General features: G+C 41.2%; 1 protein-coding gene across 1 annotated transcript in view; it reads right to left on the reverse strand.

The window, feature by feature from the left end:
* The window catches only part of SLC1A1 (solute carrier family 1 member 1), a 74,302-nt gene that overhangs the window by 17,926 nt on the left and 35,037 nt on the right, over nt 1-21,339 (reverse strand). The window contains exons 2-5 of the mRNA XM_082404404.1: nt 20,351-20,491; nt 3,932-4,024; nt 2,140-2,254; nt 862-904 (exon numbers count right to left, since the gene is read on the reverse strand). Of these exons, the coding sequence (XP_082260530.1) occupies nt 862-904; nt 2,140-2,254; nt 3,932-4,024; nt 20,351-20,491 (392 nt within the window). The remainder of the gene's footprint in view (nt 1-861; nt 905-2,139; nt 2,255-3,931; nt 4,025-20,350; nt 20,492-21,339) is intronic.

Here is a 21,339-nt window from a genome sequence, read left to right on the forward strand (position 1 = left end):
TTCAGCAGAGATGTTTAAGAAAGAGCTAGTATATCATCACGCCAGGCATAAATGTCACTCCTACGAGGCTCTGCCAACACCAGGAACCTTACAAATGACCACTGTGGCTAATTCGCAAAGGCACTCCCTAAATAGAGGTGGTTCTGTACCTCTTGGAGGTTGGCAGGGAGCAATTTAATTGCCATTTTTGTTGGTCTACACAGAGGTCTCTGTTCCTGTAATTATGTAAATGAATTCAGCAGCTTGTGATAGACTCAGCTGTCTTAAAGTGCACAGATAAACAAGAGAAAAAGCCTTAAAGGAAATGGAGTGAAGAGATTGTTAAACTTCCTAAAGGAAAAAAATCTTGGCTTTGTTATACTGCTCTGTAGAGTGCCAGCAATGGGCATGTAAAGATGAAAGAAAAGACCAAATGCCAGGAACACCCATGTGGGTCAGATACTGATTTCCCAACCTGGGAGGGAAAGGAAAGAAGAGGTGGAGGGCTACTTTTCTAACTGCATTATATCTGTAGATAGTCTAAGTTTCTTCACAAATATAATGTGGTTCTCCAAAAATAGGTACTAGAAGCCACATTTTAAAACACTCATTATTTGACAGGTTCCTGACTTGCTCCAGTTGAGCCCTTTTGGAGGAAAGAAAAAAAGCCTAAGGGAAAATGGAGGAGCTACAACAGGCATGTCACTGTGCCTGGAAATACTAGGGTTACGAAATAGGTCTCCTGATATTCCTCCATTCACAGGTGCATTTCCTGTCATTTTTGACGGGCTAATTCCATTTCTCGGGTCATAGCAGGAAAAAAAGCTCAATTGGTAAGGGGGAAGAGGGGAGCAACTTGAGGGCAAAAGTCATTATTCTTACCTGCTGAAAACAGGCTTGGACAAGGTTCTCAGGGAACATATTCCTGTTGGAGACAGGACAAGCAGTATTACATTAAGGCAAAAGTGTTTTGTTTTGTTTTTTGGGGTTTTTTTGGTCATACCCGATACTTTGATGGAAATGATTATGCGATAGAATTAGTACTCTGGTTTCTCTTCTGGCCTCTCCTTTACATAATACTTCCTTGTATTAAGACTTATTTTTCCCTGCTGAGCTTCAACCAGGGATAGATAGAAAGCTCTCCTAACCACCTGTCACGCTTAACTGATTCACTGAGTAGCTGACATGCTTGCTGTCCTTGGTGAAATTCACACTGGCAGGTAGACATGCACAGTTAAGAGACTTCTTTAATATTTTCCACATTTCTGTTTTCATTGATAATGAGAGTTCTCTGCACTTGTTCCCAAATTCTTTATGCCAGTTGCAAATATCGTTGTTATTACTGAATTAAAAATTATGTAAATCAATGCATTATAAGTGTGAAAAGGAAGGAGCAGTTTCTATAAAAACTAAGCTGGAATGCCTGGAAACTCAATCAAGGCAAGTGAGTAAAACTTCTGTGGTTGCATTAGGTAAGAGAAGACAATTGAAATAAAAAACAACCGGAAGAACTTGGCACTCAGCTTTCTTTACTATTTCTAAGGGTTTTGTTTCTCCACTTCATGGAAACTGAATCTGGAAATTGTAGATGATGCGTTTATAAAGGCAGCCTAGGCAACAGGGAAATGAAAAATCAACTGACACACTCTAAGAAAAGACCTTGGCCCGACATGAAAAAATTGGCAAATAAACGCATTTAAGTTTTAAGTGTAAACAAAATATGTAATTCATATTTATGATTCTCTGCTTTAAATGCTGTGTTTTTTTTTTTAATTAACTGACCAATCTCCAGTCCTGATTGCTTCAGATAAGAGGGTTTCTCCTGTACAATTAAAAAATGTATTTCTTCAAGTATGCTTCAGAACTGACCACCCAACACAGCCCGGCATCTTAACGCACCAAGTATACTTTAGGCATCTCTGTCCATCCTAAACCCTGACAGAGAACACTGTTCCTTCCATTCCCTCTTGGAACCATGACCTGGTAAGCATGACTGGCTGTGTAATTTGCAGGGTCCAGGGCAAAATAAACATGTATAATGATTCAAAAATTATTAAAAATTTCAAGACAGCAACAGCAGAGCATTAAACCAAGTATGGGGCCCTGTGCGACCACATAGGTCACATGCCTATGAAGCCACCCTGCTGGCCAGACACTCACCTGATCAGGTCTAACATGGCATCCACTGAACTGACTTCAGGGCTGCTGCCTGTCCTGTCAATTTCATTCACGTTCTGGGTGACACCAGGCTTGATGCTCACCACCAGCACGATACCTATGACCAAAGATAGCACCCACAGAGCATTAAGAACCTCCCAGGGCACCTGACACCCCTCGTGGATCCATTTTAGAAGCAATAGGCCTGGTGGTACCAGGCAATACTGGGATGGGGACCCTGAGGTCCAGCCAAAACGACAAGCCTCAGTGGGGACCTCAGCAGCTGCCTTTATTACTTTTCCATCTAAATGAAGCAGAAAGAACTCTTCATGTGTGTTTTTAAAAAATGAAGGGGCTGCATTCCAGAACTGCTTCTGGAAACACCTGCTGATGAGAATCCTCTTTTTTTCTTTTCTTTAGCTTATGAGATCAGCTTAGGCAGGGGTTAGGGTGAGAATAATTCATCTTCCAACTCAGGGCATTCACTCAACATCTTTCTGTAACTTTTACCCACAGTTGCTGGTTATTTTTCTGAGGGTCATACAGAATAAGCCTTATTTTCCTTTCATATCACAAGCCTTCAAATATCTGGAAAGCTGTTGTGTAACCCACAAAAGGATTTGGGTTAGGAAGTGTTGTTCTGTGTGACTCTTAGGGGGTGGAATGAGGACAGGAGTTCCAAGGAGAGATAGTTCTTCTCATTGTAAAGAAGAAATGTCTAAACAGAGAGCATCTGAAAGCCCCATTTTGGCCTCTAGAGGTAATGGGTTCCTCTTGAGGTGTTCAAGCAGAGGTGGGAGGTTTTAGGAAAGACCAGGTTGTTTGACTGGAGGGGAGTGAAGAAGAAAAGGCCCCATGCCCTTTATCACTCTTCCCAAGGAGAAATGCTAGTCCAAGGGGGGTAGGACTTAAGGATGCTGAATGGGTCAGTTTTGCTAATGGGAGGAGTCACTGGGCAATAGAGGGGCAATGAATGGGTGTGGTCCACTCTTCCGTCTCAGGGTTGCAGAAAATAGATAAGCCCAGCTTTGTTCTTTGCGTTGGCCTCCCTCAGGAATCTCATGAGGAGATGTAGCTTTGATTTAAGGCGGGGTTCAGGCCCTCCTAAGTCCCCTGGCCTAATACCACTAAAATGTCACCACATCTTCATCACCTTTTATCAGTTCATTAAAGCAGAGCTGCAAGGGTCAAACTGGCTGCAACATCTGAGTACAGTCCTCTCCTCTCTTCCCACTCTGGGCATCCTTCTTAAGATGTTATGCTAGGTCCCAAAGGATGGAACATACTTTTTTCACAAAAGAGTGCCAAAGGTATAAGAGCAACCATATTCCCTTATTAGAACATTCTCCCTCTTTCAAGTGGAATTTATACTTGGCAAGACTCTGTTAGCTCTGGCTACTACATGAAATTTGAAATGTAATGAAATGCTGTCTTTCTGGAAATACTTTATAATTATACTCAAAGCCACTATTATAGACTAATTATCAAGTTTAAAGATTATATTAGCTCTTGGCTTCATTTCTTTCTACCCAATAAGGTAGATATGGCACAGAACTGTCACCCTCTTTCTGTTTCTTACTAGAGACACTAATAAGCAGTACCACGGCTGAAATTCAGTCAGTACTATATTGTTCATATAAAATGTGCTGTGCTTGACTTCAAGCCAAAAATTTTCATAGTAGTTTGACAACTGTAATTTCTGATTTTAAAAAAGTGTGCATTTTTAAAAGCCAACTACTTTTAAATGGAAAGTCACAATTATACAGAAAAATAAGGATTCAGAAATAAATTTTACCTAAAATTACAGCAATGACAGTGGTACAGAAATAATATACGACAGCACGTAGACCAATTTTTCCAGATATGTTGGAATCCAGTGCAGCAACACCTGAAACGGGGGAGAAATCAAATTATATTACTCAAAAAAATTTCCAGGACTGGTAGTGATTCAATCCTCAAGGTGTGAAAAAAAGAGCTGAGAGCTGTGTCTGCATCTGCTAGGCCTATCTCACACATTTTGTTTGAATAAATGCAATGGGCAAAAGAACCACTTCAATATTCCAAACACAGAATTAAGAGATGGAAGCCTAGTCGGAGGCAAGTTCCCCTCTGGCTAATCCCCACTACTTTAGCCCATAGTGAGTGCTGTGTCTTTGGCTCCTCTTGGGGGTGGTCATGAGACAGTAAAAGGAGTCCCCCCTTTTGCATCCGCTCTAAGAACTTTATCAAGATTTGCATATTATATCACTCAACATTCTTTTGGGATTCAGTATCAAGGAAAAGTTTACCTTGAAGAACTGAGAAAGTTCTTTCATCACATAATAAAAACCATGTAACTCATGATTGTTTCCCTTTCTGCCTTTTTTGTCAGGAATCTCAGAGTCAACTAAAAAACTTTTACATGTGATTATAAAAGTAATATATATGTTGATTGTACTTATCTGAAGAAAATAAAAAAACATAAAGATGAAAACAAAAAAAAAATCACTTCATGTCATCAGCTGTAGTCAATATTCTGGTGAATTTTATCCCCATATTTTTTTCTCAATTTTTTGTAAACATGGCTGAGATAATTTTATAGTTTTTAATCCTCTCTCTTCTAAATACTGTATTATAAGCATCTTTTCTTATTGTTACAAATTCACCCCGCAGATAATTTTAAAGGCTACATAATCTTCTGTCATGTGGCTGTACCATAGGTATTTAATCATCTACTTAATGATGGATCTTTAGACAATCTCAGGGCCAAATACAATAATAAATCACAGTAATTTCATTATCCATCCTGGCTAGCAAATTTCCTTCTTTTCATGATTTTTAAATTGCTTTTATGTTTACAGCCTTATTCTGTATGGCTTTGATTGTGAGACTCCTTAAAATCCCAGTTGGAGTTGGGATATAAATAAAAATTTCCGAGGGCACAGGTAATCAAAGAGACTTAGGACCACATTGTTAGATCTAGTTTCAGATGGTCTTTGGCTGCCAGTAAAATGACTGAATGTTACCTGACTTGAAATGGTTGTGTAGAATGCCAAGGATAGCTGTAGAGGTGGAAGGCACACATCCCTCCTTGCTAGGAACCTCTGCGTTCCACCAAAGATGCTCATACAAATGGAATCAAATGATGCATCTCTCTAACTGGACTGCTTCTACGTGGGACACAAGGCAGGTTCAAAAGCGACCAAGTCATCTTTCAGCAAACTGTCATTTGAAGGTTTCAGACTACCCTGTCCGATTTCCAAAATGAGAATCACATTTTGAATCAAACAATCACCATAGAAAGTGATTTTTGAGTCTTCAACACACATGAGTTGTTCTATAACTGTTTGCAAAACCTGAAGCACAGGGTAGCAGGAAAAATGAAGAGGTTGTCATGAGGCAACCCCGAGGAAAAGGTCGTAAACCTGCAGGCTATCAGCAAGCACAAGTAGCTTTTATATTCACTCCTCATGCTATAAAAAGCCTATCCATTTTTTTTAAGTGACTAGGGGATTATGCTCCTCAAATATAATCGTACATAGTTGACGTACAGGAAAAATCTGTAAGGAAGCTATCATGATGATGATGACAGAAAAAGTCATCTCTCACTCTAAACATGCCATTCCTCTGGCTGTTGATTGCTCCTTATGAAGTTAATATTTTGAGAGAAGGGGCTCTGGCCTCTAGCAGTCACCCCAGGATGTTTTTAAGGGCTCATTCACCAACCTCCGGAGCAAGATTGTGCAATTACCATATGATGGGTATACTGCAGCAGTCACATACTAGAATAACCTGGATGATAGATCCTATTCTCTTTCTTTGGGAAAAAGAATGTGGTATGCTGAGCAGACTTTCTTTTCCTAATGTTAAGACAATTAAAAACAATAATTCTGCAAGAAACAATAACAACAAAAAAAATTAAGAGACACTGAAGGCTACAACTCAGAAACCAATGAACTATCTCATATTTAGCTTTGGTCTCTTAAAAAAGAGCAAACAATAATGCAAATATATAAGCTTGCTAAGTGTATTATTTGATTATAAAATGTTCCTATTCCATTTTTGAGCTCCATACATTATTTTGATAAACAATTATAATAATTATTCATAACAATAATGGTAGATTAAAAAAAAGAAAATCACCAACTTAACAGAACTCCAAGTAACCTGTACAAACACCTGTATCCCTGATCTAACAGAAGATGTATTTTCAGATATATTGTCCTTTGTTAGACATCCAGTTTAAGCATCTCCCAGTCCCTAAGGCACTGACAAGTGACAGGTTCACAGGGTGGCTGCAGAACTGTTCTCAGGTATGTGTTTCATGCCCGCTCAGGATTTTCTTCCAGCAGTGAAACAAATTAAATCTATGTGGGTAATTGTTTCCAGCATATATGAATATGCCTTAATTTGTCTTAATGATTTTGTCATGGGCTGGTGCCCCTGCTTTTATTCCAGGTCCCAGCTGGCAATAAAAGGCTTCATAATAAGGAGATTCTTGGTGGAAATATTTTAAACAAATACAGCCCCCAAAGCAGTCAGCCAGCTCCTGTCTGCTGGAGTACAGCAACTCTCTTGTAGTTACTTTCAGGAAGAGCTTTGTTCCCCATTTCTCAAATCTACCTAGGTCCTACAGTTCTCTTGGATATATCAGAAGTGTATTCAAATCAACAGTCACACTTCTCCACCTCTCTAGAGTTACCACTCTAACTTTCTAGCCACCGCTGATTGGGGGCAGAGTTCGCACTCAAATCCAGGTTCTCGACAATTTTTAACACAATGTTGAGGATGAGGGGTGGGTGACTGCCATAAAGGGAGGGAACATATGCAGGGAAACAGGCTAATATTTGAAAACCTTTATAACAGGAACATTACTGAACTTAACATGATTATAAAATGTCTGGATGGGTGGTCTAAACACCCCACCTGCCAGTAGTAATGATAATTATAATAAAAATGAAAATGATAATAGATACTGTGTATTGAGCAATGACTGCATGTTAAGTGCATCATCTCCTTTTATGCTTACTATATAACCCCATGAGGTAGGCCTTATTACTCCCATTTTACAGAGAAGGCTGTGGCTCAGAAAGGCTAAGTGACATGCCAAGGTCCTACAGCTGGTGAGTGATGGAGCTGGATCCCAACCCAGGTTTGACCCCAAGAGACAGATCTTAACCACTATGTCGTACTGGGTCTATCCACGTGCTACAAAATTCTAGACCAGCACTGCCTGTAGAACTTCCTGTGATGATAGAAATGTTCTTGGTTTGTGCTGTCCATTGCAGTAGCCCCAGCTACACATGGCTAGTGAGCACTTGCAATGTGGCTAGTGTGACTGAGGAACTGATTTTAAATTCTGCTTAATTTTAATCTCAATATAAATAGCCACATGTGGCTAATGGCTACCATACTGGACATCAGCATAATCTCTAGACCTTACCAGAGTGTCCAGCATTTAGTGGGTGCTCAACAATGTTGAATGAATAAACTCAAGCTTAAATATATTACAAAATTCAGTGCAGGGCTTCCCTGGTGGCACAGTGGTTAAGAATCCGCCTGCCAATGCAGGGGACACAGGCTTGCGCCCTGGTCCGGAAAGACCCCCATGTGCTGCGGAGCAACTAAGCCTGTGCGCCATAACTACTGAGCCTGCGCTCTACAGCCTGCAAGCCACAACTACTGAGCCTGTGTGCCACAACTACTGAAGCCTGCACGCCTAGAGCCTGTGCTCTGCAACAAGAGAAGTCATTGCAATGAGAAGCCCGCGCACCACAACGAAGAGTAGCCCTCGCTCGCTGCAACTAGAGAAAGCCCGCACGCAGCAACGAAGACCCAATGCAGCCAAAAATAAATAAATTAAATAAATAAATTTATTTAAAAAAAAACTCAGTGCAACCTGTACCTTGATAGCACAGGGGCGGGGGAGAGGATGATGATAAACCAGATCAGCCACATCTCTTGGTGTGCTTTTCCATCACCATGCTGACCATAGTGCTCTAAGGCCGGAGGCTTATTCTTTTCTGGATCCTCCGTGTATTAAATAAGATGCTTTATGAATTTTGTACTTGATGCTTTCCATGTGACAGAAAACACTGCACTTCTTATTGGTATTCCTCTCCTTACAAAGTGAGCCCATTTCAAAGATCCACTCCTGTGTCAGAGATTAGGAACTTGGCAGGTAATCTTAAAAACCACTCATACAGGGCAGTTTGGTATGGTTCCCAGAGCGGCCAACAAAAATACTTTTCACCCATAACAGACCTCCATGTGAGAACATATTTAGCATCTTAGTGTTTCTCTTTTTTTTTTTTCATTATTGGGTGCTCCACCCCACTCGCCCCTCCCCCAGTCTTTTAGATATTTTTTCCTCATTGCCATCCCATGAAATTTTAATAGCACAAACTGTTCATCTGTTCATGTACTAAATGTATATAAGTGCTCTTCACATGAGAAGAGTAAGTCCCCCCTCCACCCCAAGAACCAGCTTTTGCTGCCTCAAGGCCATATTGCTCCTGTTGAGAATGTGTGGTCTAGCTCAATGGATGTTGTCCTGCAAATGGTAACTTAATCCAGACCTTGGACTCTGAAGACAGCGCTTTTCAAGTGCTCACTTGTCACATGTAGCTGGTGGCCACTGCAATGGACAGCACAAATAGAGAACAATTCCATCATCACAGGAAGGTCTACCGGGCAGCGCTGGACTAGATTTTGTAGCACAGGCATGGAGCCAGTATGACATAGTGGTTGAGAATACGGCCCCCTTGACAAAGGAGAATGGGGAGCTATTTATGAGTACAGAGTTTCAGTTTGCAAGATGAGAAGAGTTCTGGAGATGAGTGGTGGTGATGGTTATGCAACAATGGGAATGTACTTAATGCCACTGAATTGTACACTAAAAAATGGTTAAGATGGTAAATTTTAGGAGTTCGCTAGCAGTCCAGTGGTTAAGACTCCGCGCTTCCAAAGCAGGGGGCGCAGGTTCGATCCCTGGTCGAGGAACTAAGATGCCATATGCCACAGGGCATGGCCAAAAAAAAAAAAAAAAGGTAAATTTTATGTTATGTGTACTTTACCACAATTAAAAATAATTTTAAAAATTTAAAACTCTTTCAAAATTAAAAAAAAAAAAAAAGAATATGGCCCCCTTCACTTACTGCAGGGGAGGTCAGACAGCGGGCCCACCTTAGTCCCAAACAGGTGAAACATCACCGTGCTTTATCCTGGGGTTTTACTCTAAAGAGCCTCCTAGATTCCTGGATTTCAGGCCATGCCTCATGCCTGGTGAAGTCTAGAAGACCGCCTCTCCTTACAGTCTACTCCCAAAACTCAATTCTTCTGGAAGCTAACACCTGCCCTTTAGCAACTGACAAATAAATGAGAGGGACTGTGCACTAATACACTGCAAAGCAAGTGCGACAGGATCTGCACAGAAATCAAAGGTAAGTGTTTGAAAGTGTTTATAGCAATTGAACAGAATTTTATGTCTGTTGAATGTAATAAAAAATCGGGCAAGTGTTTTGTGTGTCTTTGTTTTTTATATCTTCTTCCTAGTAATTCATTTCTATTATAGTTTACAAAGACTATTGATCCATGCAGATTGGAAATTTAAAAAACTGGATCTTTCCCGCCCACTTTAAAAACTGGATGCTCTGTAAAGCGCTGGCGCAGAGAACTGGTCCCATGGGCTTTCAGAGGAGCCAGAGGTGTCACCAGGCTGAGGTGACCAGAAGCAACTCGCAGCAGGCAGCATCAAGATGTGCCGGATTCTGACAAAGATTCTTTGCTTGGCCACACTTTAGTCAGGCTTCTGAACCTTCTCTTAGGCCCATCTGTGTACTTCCTTGCAAAATACAGTTTTAGCAAGAACCCTGCTAAGTCAGTTTAGCCAGAACCCCCTACCCTTGATATCTGATCATCCTAGATATCTGATCAGGTCTCTTAATCCTCTACCATCTCCCAGATGATGTCTGATTACTCTGGCCTGTCTTCAACATCAATCTTATTGGGTCAGTTTAGCCAGAACCCCCCTCACCCCTGATGTTTTCTCTTAATAACTGTCCATCCAGTGCCCCCCACCCCCATTGTTCCTTGGCTATAAATTCCCATTTGTCCATGCGCTATTCAGAGTTGAGCCCAATCTCTCTCCTCCACTGCAAAATCTCATTGTAGTGGTCCCTACACTTGTCTTTACGGTCCTAGGTAAAGTCTGACTTACCATCTTTAACAAGTATCACTGAATTTCTTTTCTTTAACAAGTCCAGTTACCAGTGAGTCCAGGATTGTCCTTTAAAAACAGGGACAGTTTTGAGGCTGAGCTGTGGCCTAGAAACAGAGGTAGTCCTTGGAATTTAGGGGCACCTCCTAGCCCTTTAAGAAACCACACTTGTTTTTTCACCTCCGGAGGAGGCTTGGATGAGCTGGGGTGCTGGCTCCTGACCAAAGCAGTAACAATCTACTAGAATTTTTTTAAGAAAACACTGCAAAGGAAGAAGTTGCCATGGGCTAAACAATAGTATGTTTTAAAAATAAACAACCGAGGGCAAAAGACTCCTCTGAGAGCTCTCTGATTGAGCTACCACCCGAGAACAAAATTTCGTGATGATCTCTCCCCACCTTGCCATTAAGGTGTCAGAATTAACTGTTACTGGAAGTTTTTTGGGTCTGGCATCTGATGGTGCTTCACAATTGTGAATGGACACATCATTCAAGAAACTCGTTGCACTGGGGCATCCTCTTATCCAGCGGACTCCTGTCTCTCCATCACCAGCAGACGGACCACTGGCACATGGAGAAACAAGTATGGGCTTCGGTGGGACCCCCTGGGATCAAATCCCAGCCTTCTCCCAAGGCTCCATCTATAAAATGGAGGGGTTTTTTTTTTAATTATTTATTTTATTTATTTTTGGTTGTGTTGGGTCCTCGTTGCTGCACACGGGCTTTCTCTAGTTGAGGCGAGCGGGGGCTACTCTTCGTTGCAGTGTGCAGGCTCCTTGTGGTGGCTTCTCTTGTTGCAGAGCATGAGCTCTAGGCACGTGGGCTTCAGTAGTTGTGGCACTCAGGCTCAGTAGTTGTGGCTCGTGGGCTCCAGAGCGCAGGCTCAGTAGTTGCGGCGCACGGGCTTAGTTGCTCCACGGCATGTGGGATCTTCCCGGACCAGGGCTCGAACCCGTGTCCCCTGCATTGACAGGCGGATTCTTAACCACTGCACCACCAGGGAAGTCCCTAAAATGGAGGTTTTAAATGCCTCTACCTCGTAAAGTGTAATTGTGAGGAGCAAAGTGAACAACCCCATCTTGTACAGCTGTTGTGAGGGTCAGAAACAGTACCATACAGGGCTATAGCACGCCTAGAACTTAAATTTTACTCGGTCAATAGCCTCCGTTATTATTGAATGAAATGGTGAATATGAAGTGTGTGTCACTGAGCACATGGAAGGCACTACACAAGTGTTAACTTGTTCGTTCCCTCACTCCTACCATAATCCTTCTGTGTTCCTTCATCACATGGCCACTAAAGATATCTTTTTAAAACATAAATCAGACCATTTCACATGCAGGTATAAGCCTCTCGTGGCACTTAAGGTAAAATAGAAAATCTATGTATGGCTGCCTGCCCCCAGGCACCTCTTCCCAGGCTCTGGTCCCCAGGCAGCAGAAGGTTCCAGAATGGAGCTCGAGACTCTGCATCAGTCCTAGGTGCTGCCCTTATGATCTGTGTAATCTTGGAAAATTGGCTGAATCTCTCTTCAATCTCCTGTTTCCTCATCTCTAAAGATAGAGAGGTAAGGTCCTACTTACTTTCATTGCGTTGCTATGAGGATAAAGAAATAAGTTCATTCCCCAGAGAAAACAAGGCTGGCTATGCTCTCACTTTGTTGATTCAGGGCGGCCTGGATTAATACTCCTAGGATGTTAAAAGCGGGAAAGAGAAAAGGCAGAGGGGAGCATGCAAAATATATTTCTGTGCACGCTTCACCTGACATCTATTTTCCTTAGAGACATTAATACAAAGAACTGCCTTGAAATAGGTTCTATCACCTCCCAGACTATTCTGTGAAGTTAAAAAGATAAAATGGTCCCCAGCAAATGAACTAAAGGCTCTCACTTGCAGCCTTTGTCAGCAGGTCCACATTTGATGTTCAAAACATGTCAAGAAGCAATGGGCTGGTCTCCTGGTTCTTCAGCAACCCAGGTGCTGTTTTAACTTTTTTTTTTTTTTTAATACCATAGAGGACAGTGGTATTTGTAGTTGGGCCAATTTTTCAGAAGATTCAATGAGCTTTTATAGGAGGCTTCTTGTTCAATAAGCATTAAACACACCTCAGAGGATCTAAGGAGCTCAGCCGCTCTCTTCAAAGTCCGTGCTTTGACATCAGGATAGCTAACAGCTCAGTGAGACTTTTTTGGCTTTCTACCGCAAGCTAATTATTACCGAGCTCTCTCTTTGCTTCTCCTTACCTTACAAAGCTGGTAGCTCAGGCATCTGGGTAGAGGCTGCTTGTATGCTGAGGAATTTAACACTGCTGGCAGAGCAAGCCTTTTCCTATTATTTTCATTTCCAGGATGAACGCATTGTGTGAACTCACCTGTGTGGGCTTGATTCTAATATTGGCCCTGTAGCTTCTGATGCCAATTTTGGGACTGTCTAGAAACCTCTGATAGTATCAGACAAAAAAGAGTAAGTTAAAAAATTATATAGCTCTTTCAGGGCACTATGACACAGTATTATCATTACCCCTATTTTACAGTTGAGGACGCGTTAAGTAACTTGTTCAAGGTTTCACAGCTAGTAAATGGCAGAGCCAGGATGCAAACCCAGGCAGTCTGGCTCTTAACCAGTAGACTCTCCTGTTCCTCTGTGATTGATACTGACAAAGATTCTTTGCTTGACCACACTTTAGTCAGGCTCCTGAACCTTCTCCTAGGCCTAACTGTGGACTTCATTGTAAAATCTAGTTTTAGCAAGAACCCTGCTAAATCAGTTTAACCAGAACCCCCAAACCTCAAAATCTGATCACTCTCCATATCTAATCAGGTTCCTCATTCTCCACCACCCCCCAGGTGATATCTGATTAACCTGGCCTGTCTTCGGCAAGAATCCTGTTAGAGGTCAGTTTAGCCAGAATCCCGCTTACCTCCGACGTTTCCTCACAGTAACGTTCCATCCACTGATCTCACTACTCAGTTTCTTGGCTATCAACTCCCAGTGGCTCATGCTGTATTCATTTGGAGTTGAACCCACTCTTTCCTCCACTGCAAAATCCCATTGAAGTGGTACCTCTACCTACCATGATGGTCTGGAATAAAGTCTGCCTTACCATCTTGGAGTGTCACTGAATTTTCTTTTAAACAATACTTCCTCACCTGAAGCTTGTTCAGGGTGTTCCTTTGGAGATAATGGCACAGGTGGGAGTCACTGCTCTAACTTGCTTCCCCACGCCTACAGGCTCACGTCGACCCCCCAGGAAGGTGCACAAATCACAGGAAGCCATGCCCTCAGCCTTCCATTCCCATGCCTCCTCCCCAGGTTTGCAGCATTCCAGTCAAAGTCTCACGGTCCTCCCAAGATGCCATGCCTTCTGCTATTTTCTTCTGCCTGGAATGCCTGCCTCACTTCATCTGATTCCTATCTCTTCTTCAAAACTCCACCCAATGTCCCCTCCCCTGTCCTCATTCCCACAAAGCACTTATCACACAGCATTGCAATGTAGTTTCCCTTTCTTGAGGGACAGGACTTCTCTTTATATCTTGTATGCCCAGCACAGAGCCTGGGACATTGAAGATGAAATGAATAAATGAATGAATGTAGTTTCCCAGATCCATGTATTCCACAAAGGAGGTTCCTTAGAATCCTCGCATGATTTCTCACTCATTTTTTCTTTTTTTTTAACAGGAGAGAAGTATACACATTTATTTAATACAAATTTTATAGGACATGGAAGCCCTCATAAAGAATGAAGTCCCAAAGAAATGGCAAAACCTACTTGCTTTTACATTAGGTTGACAAAGAGAGGCAATTGTGGAAAAGTGACTAAAGTATATGAGGCTCACTCCTTTTTTTTTTTTTTTTTTTTTTTTAAGAAACAAAACCAGGTTAACTCAGTTGAACAGAGCTGTGAACCAGTCTAGCAGCACCGGTTTAGGCAAAAGGAAAGCTCATTCAGGGTGGATTCTCTGGGTTCCACTATGTCAGAGACTGAAGCAGGGAATATTTATCTCTTGCCGCTTTTCTCTTTATTACTGTGGCCAGTGGCACATTCATTATGGGAACTCCATTCCTTACATATACAATGTACCCCTTCCTTCTTTGGAGAAAACACATTGTAGAAACCCAGTTAATATAATAAGTCCTCTGGCTTCAGTAACTGTGTTTTAACACAACAAAAATTTCTTGTTGGTCTTAGGGAAATGTTTAATTCATGTGTGCAAAGCTGTTTAGGCCATCTTATTTTCCTGGTTCCCAAACAAGTCTGGGAAAAGAGAAAGGAGGCACTTCTTGAAATGCAGGCAGAGTCCAGTGGTTCCAGATGGTGCACATGAGGTAAGATGTTCATTCTCAGCCTGTGTGATTTTAAGCTCCAGCAGTAAGTTTTAAATTTATAATCCATCTTGAAGTGGCAATTTTCGTAGAGACTAAACTACGTAAAAAAGCCACCAATGTTTCAAGAAAAGCATGCATACTTTCCCCCATAGATGAAGTTGACATTGGATGCTCTTAGTTACCTAAGAGCAAGCTGTACAGCCAAGTGATATGTGAGTCTTCAACTCTTACACCTTCTGGCCAACAAGGGGACTCATGGACTTGGGTGGCTAGCAGAAGACCTGGGATCCAAGACCAGGTGGATGGTAGGAACTTCAGCCTCTCGCAGGGTTAGTTTGTTTTCACACGGTTAACCAGTGTTTTCTGAATTAAACTGAACCTGTTTCAGGGAGGCACATGGCATGATTCTTTCCACTGGAGGGTGTGGGACAGCTTCCCAGTGCACAGCCTATTATGAGTAAATGAATATGTATCCTTAAAAAAAATGCCCTCCCCAGCCTAGATTCCAGTATGTCATCACCTGCAAAGTCTGAATTTAAAAATAGGGGTCTCGGGCTTCCCTGGTGGTGCAGTGGTTAAGAGTCCGCCTGCCAATGCAGGGGACACGGGTTCAAGCCCTAGTCTGGGAAGATCCCACATGCTGCAGAGCAGCTAAGCCTGTGCGCCACAATTACTGAGCCTGCACTCTAGAGCCCGTGAGCCACAACAACTGAGCCCGCGTGCCTAGAGCCTGTGCTCCGCAACAAGAGAAGCCACCGCAATGAGAAGCCTGCGCACCGCAACGAAGAGTAAACCCCGCTCGCCGCAACTAGAGAAAGCCCGTGCGCAGCAACAAAGACCCAACGCAAACAAAAATAAAATAAATTTTAAAAAATATTAAACAAAAATAAAAATAAAAATAGGGGTCTCCAAATACCTTGAGACTTCATCTGCTCTATCCTTCATTCTTGTGTCTCTTCACTTCTTATGAGTAGTATTTGCTTGGTGTGTTGGTTTGTCACTCAGATTCCATCTCAATTAGACTGTATCTTGAGAGTTAGAATCTAGTCTTAAATTTATCTCGCCAGAGGTCAGCTGCCAGCTGGTCTCCTATTATTTTGTAAATAAACATTTTATTGGCAACACAGCCAGGCCCAATCATTTACATATTACTGATTGCTGCCCTTCTGTGATAACCAGTTGGATAGTTGGGCAGGGACTGTATGGCTCAAAAGCCTAAAATATTCACTATCTGGCCCTTTACAACAAAAGCTTCCAGATCCCTGCTTGAAAGGAAACCTACTCACACATATATTCTAATAAATACTGTTTATATCTAAGCCTTAATAAATACTGGCTGTTGCTTAATAAATACTGTTTATATCAAAGCCTTGGTTAAACCAGTAATGGAAAACCTTTGCCCCTGGAGGTGAGATCAAATGGTTGTCATTCCAGCTTCTGCATCAGGGGAGTAAGACAGCATTCTGGAAAGATGCTCAGGGAATTTCTTGGAGCAGGAGCCAAGGAGCTGTTCCATTCCTGTGCTGGAGGCTCCAGTCATTATAATTTGTATATTTAAAAAAATGTGACCTGAATTTAAACTCACTGGCTGATAAGAATGGGCCAGGATTTTCCAGAGCCACAATTCTCAGGCATGGCCATAAGCCATTTCCCCTGCTATTTCCCTGGTGGTGTGATATAAATACAGCTTACAGACCCTAACGTTAACAGGGCCTAAGCACTGATATTCTGCACATGGCCTGAGTGTGTCCCTCAGGATGTCAATTAAGGGTAGGATTCTGTTAGTGCCTACACTATCCGCCTCTGAAAATGCCTTGAGATTATGTCTATTGTGCCTTCTCTTTTTTTTTTTATATTAATTTATTTTATTTTATTTTTTATTTTTAGCTGCATTGGGTCTTCGTTGCTGTGCGCGGGCTTTCTCTAGTTGTGGTGAGCGGGGGCTACTCTTCTTTGCGGTGTGCAGGCTTCTCATTGCGGTGGTTTCTCTTGTTGCGGAGCACAGGCTCTAGATGCGTGGGCTTCAGTAGTTGTGGCACGTAGGCTCAGTAGTTGTGGTTCGCGGGCTCTAGAGCACAGGCGCAGTAGTTGTGGCGCACGGGCTTAGTTGCTCCGTGGCATGTGGGATCTTCCTGGACCAGGGCTCAAACCCATGTCCCCTGCATTGGCAGGTGGATTCTTAACCACTGTGCCACCAGAGAAGTCCTTCTTTTTTAAAGCAAATTCCAGACATTATGTCATTTCATCCCTACATAATTCCACACACTTTTGATAAAAGAACATTTTCTTACATAACTAAATGCCATTATCACCACTAACAAAATTATCAACAATTTCTTGATACCATCTCATAACCAGTGTATATTCAAATTTCCCTGATTAATGTGACATCTGATCCTCATCATCACATGAAGATTCTTCCTGTTAAAATAGCTATAAAGTAAGTAGTTTTACATCAGCAGAGGCTTTCATGGCAGAGGTATTTTTCCTACTTGTTATGCAAGATTATGCATAAGCACAGATCATTAGTCTTAGGTCTCAGTTTTGTGGTGTCTCTACCACTAATTTATGGATCCTTGGGGCACTCACTCCACTCTCCCCCACTTCCAACATGTATTCTCCTTTGTCCTAACAAATGTATAAAATAAGCTCTTGACCTGCTGGATTTATAAAGGCTTTCAAAACTTGAAAACTGTTCTTCCTGTGTATTTTCCATAGCCATCTTCTGCTTTACTCTCCTGGTTCTGTGCTGGGTGGGGAGGCTGAGGACCACTGCAGGGTTTGGGGGAAGGACCACACACCAGGTAAAGGTGGTGCTGAGCTGCAGGAACAGGGAGCAGAGCTGGGGAGGAGAGGGGGAGGGAAACTACCAGAGGGAAGGCTGGAGGAGCACAGGGCAGAATCCATCTTACTTTCTTCTTCTGGAAGGAAGGAAGGAAAGAAGGAAGGGAGGAAGGGAGGAAGGGAGGAAGGGAGGAAGGGAGGAAGGGAGGAAGGGAGGGAGGGAGGGAGGGAGGAAGGGAAGGAAGAAAGAAAATACAAAACAAAACAAAAATAACGTGTGTTTGCCTTGAAAATGTAAAGAAAGCTCAGTGAATCACTTCTTCTTAGTATCAGGATCTAATCATTGTTAGCCATTTGGTTTTGATCCCAACTCTTAAAATGTATATACATTTTAATAAAATTTGGATTGTACACAATATCTTGTTGTTTAATTTGTTTTATCCTTCTGCTTTATATTGTATTAGGAATATTTCCACCTTCATTAAATATGTTTCCAAAACAAAGTGTTTAATAGTTGCATAGAATCCTAACTTACAGGTATAACATACATTTAGACTGCTTATAATTTATCACCATTATTAAAAAAATGTTACCATGAACATCCTTGTACCTAAATCTTTGAACATATCTCTGGTTATTTCTTTGCGGTAAATTCATCAAAGTAGAAATACTACATGGAAAGATCAGAACATGCTCCAAACTGCCCCCAGAAAGTTTTTTCCAATTATACAGTAACTGAAAGTGAATGAATGAGCCCACTTTCCCATCACCTCGCCTTCATATTGTTATTATTTTTTCCTTTTAATCTGACAATCTAAAACACAAATATAGCATCATCGTTTCCATTCTGCTTTGTTTCTGTCCCTTGAATCTTTGATCATTTTATCACTTTATGTCAAAAGAATGGGTAGTTGTTCTGCTTTCTAACTCCTGTTTAACTGCTGGGTATTTGGTGAAGGAAAATTGTAGAAATTTCCAGACCTGTGCTACACCTTCAAAAAGCAGCTAGGCTATGTGAATGGAATGCTGAGGGTTGCAAATTATTTTCCTAGATTATTTGCAAGGCTGAGCTAGCACCCAAAACAGTCAGACTGCAAAAATCTCACTAGTTATTGAATACCAAGAGCAGTATATATTTTCAAACATCCTATAACTAGTATATGCATACATGTATTGTTACCTGGTTTATGGCATGAGTTTTGGATTTGCTGTCTAATCTGCATCAACTTTCCATACCTTCCTCCATAGACGTAAGTATCAATCACTAAGTAGTTTATGAACTTCGTGCAATCGCATGTAAAATACAGTATATATGTACAACTGTGAACACTTTTCTTGGGAAAGAGTCCAAAGCTTTCATCATGTTCTCAAAGGAGCCTAAGAAGAGATTAAGACTCTTCAATATGGAGAAAATTCTAAGGGGTTGTAACGGCAATGTCTACAGGGGAAGGCAGGTAATGTAAATGAGTGAAGTAGATGAGGTATTAGGCAATAGGGAGTGGTGGGGACTGTGGCATCCTCAAATGCATTTGCTCCAAGTAAACAGAGTAGCTGTTTCTCAGCTCCAAACCACTGTTGGTGTGTGGGAACATGGCTCCAATGTTTCCTGATCTTATATTTTTTTCAGAGGAAGCCAGAAATCTGGATGCTTACATGAAATCTTCCAAATTTTAAATGCTTACTATCACTTCTACAAATAAACAAACATTATATGGTACAAATGATTGGTCTTTTGATTTGGCCCTCTGGCTGCAGGGCCTAAGAGAAGCCAGTCATTTCAAAACATAATTATACTCTCTTTAGGTTTGTAATAGGCCAAGAACACCAACACCCAAGGGACTCTAGTCTGATTGGAGTTTGGCACTTCAAAAGGTCAATGGCCAAATCCACAGCTCAAGCAATGCACTGCTGAATGCAGAAGATACTGACACCCACCCTCCCTTCCCCCAGCCAATGTCCAGTACTCTACATAGATCAGTCCTAGGTCTCTTTAGTGGCAGTAGAGAAAAATGTTCTAGAAGAGGCCATGTCGAGAACCCTAATTGCCTGGTTGTATAAAACCATGATTTTCAAGCTGGCAACACTAGTGATTGCCACATTTTACCTACTGCCAGAATGAAGATAAGGACAAGAAACTACAGAATGCACAGAGAAGCTTACCATACCCAGACAAATGACATTTTTGTAAGCCAAATTAATATCTATCTACATAAAGGCGCTTGTTCTTTAAAGAGACCCTGCAATACAATGATCTATAAGGAAAAAATCATTTCCAAATTCAACTGCATCACAAGTTCAGATTTAAGAAAACCAGGTTTTTAAAATATGGTGCCAAGCCATCATTAAACCTTTCCCACAGCATGTGACTGCTGGTCCCCTGGGCAAATTTCCAAGGCAAGTATGTAGCAAGTTCTGAGTTCTGTGGAGGAGTGGATGTGAGTGAGAAGAGGGGACAGAGGACTCTGCAGGCTGCCGCTGACAGGGTAGGGGGCAGGAGGGATGCAACTGAGAAACAAATGAGTAAGCTACTGAAAACATGATCAAGACTGACAACCACATTTTCCCTGAGGACACTGGCTGACATCTCATTGACCAAATATGCCTTTTTTTTTTCCTTCCTCATAAGACATTATACGGCTGGTCAAATGAAGATCTGAGCTGCAGTGGACAGTGCTACAGGCAGAGCAATGCCACAAAGCAATGCCACTTTGTGAATAATGAAATATTTCACTCAAGCAAATATACACTTTCCAAGTGAGGGGTGTTTTGTGTGTGTGTGTTTGTGTGTGTGTGTGTGTGTGTGATGCATCAAATGCATTTTGACTTTTTCCATAATAAGAAAAGAACAACTCAGGTGATGGGATGGCTCCTTAAATAATCATGGAGAATGTCAGTTTTCTCAAGGTACCTGTAATCATGCTGGATATAATTAATGGTAAAACGATGAGTTTCAGCATTCTCATTAGAATTTCTCCAGGAAAGGAAAAGTAGAATTTCTCCAGGTTAGAGAACTTGCTGTATTCTCGAACCAAAACGCCTATGGCAATCCCTAAGAAAAACAAGAATTGGAAAGAAGAAAGGAACAACATTGAGTTCTTCTGTATAAATTTCTATGGAAAAATACCACCCCCAATGCAAATTTTAGTGGCAAGAAAAACAATTTTGATGATCTCCCATGAGTCTGTAAATGTTAGACTTAAAAAACAAATCACATTTTAAAAGGTAAAGAGTACAAGTACAAATTATTCAGCAAATCTGGAAAAAGTATAGTTCATGTGAAAGCTTTTGTTTTCATTTCTTTTCTTCCCCTTCAATTATATTTATTATGATGACAAAACATCTAAGAATACTGTGAGAAGGGAAAAAAAAGTTCATCTTAGTCAACCCAATATAACTATTGTTTTTACACACCACTTTTATTCTGTCTACCTATAGATATTTTACATATTTTATAGTTTACATATCAGTTTGTATTTTTCTCATATTCTTTTAATAATAATTTTAGTAATACTCTTCTCTTTTTTAATTGAAGTATAGTTGATTTACAATGTTGTGTTAGTTTCAGGTGTACAGCACAGTGATTCAGTTATACATATATATATATATTCTTTTTCAGATTCTTTTCCCTTATAGATTATTACAAGACATTGAGTATAGTTCCCTGTGCTATACGGTAGGTAACTGTTGGTTATCTATTTTATATATAGCAAGGAAATGTTCCATATCAAGAAACATACATTCTCTGAAAGCTTGCCTTAATGTTAATATGAACTTCTTCACTTGTGAAGACTTTGACAACTAAAATTCACAAATTCTATCAGTAAATATTTCTTCTTTATCCTCTTCCAAATGGTTCTAATAACGTCTAATTGGCTTACCCCCCCGCCCCATCCCCAG

The sequence above is a fragment of the Balaenoptera borealis genome (genome assembly GCF_965194805.1).
Source record: "Balaenoptera borealis genome assembly, chromosome: 8".
Lineage (NCBI taxonomy): Eukaryota > Metazoa > Chordata > Mammalia > Artiodactyla > Balaenopteridae > Balaenoptera > Balaenoptera borealis.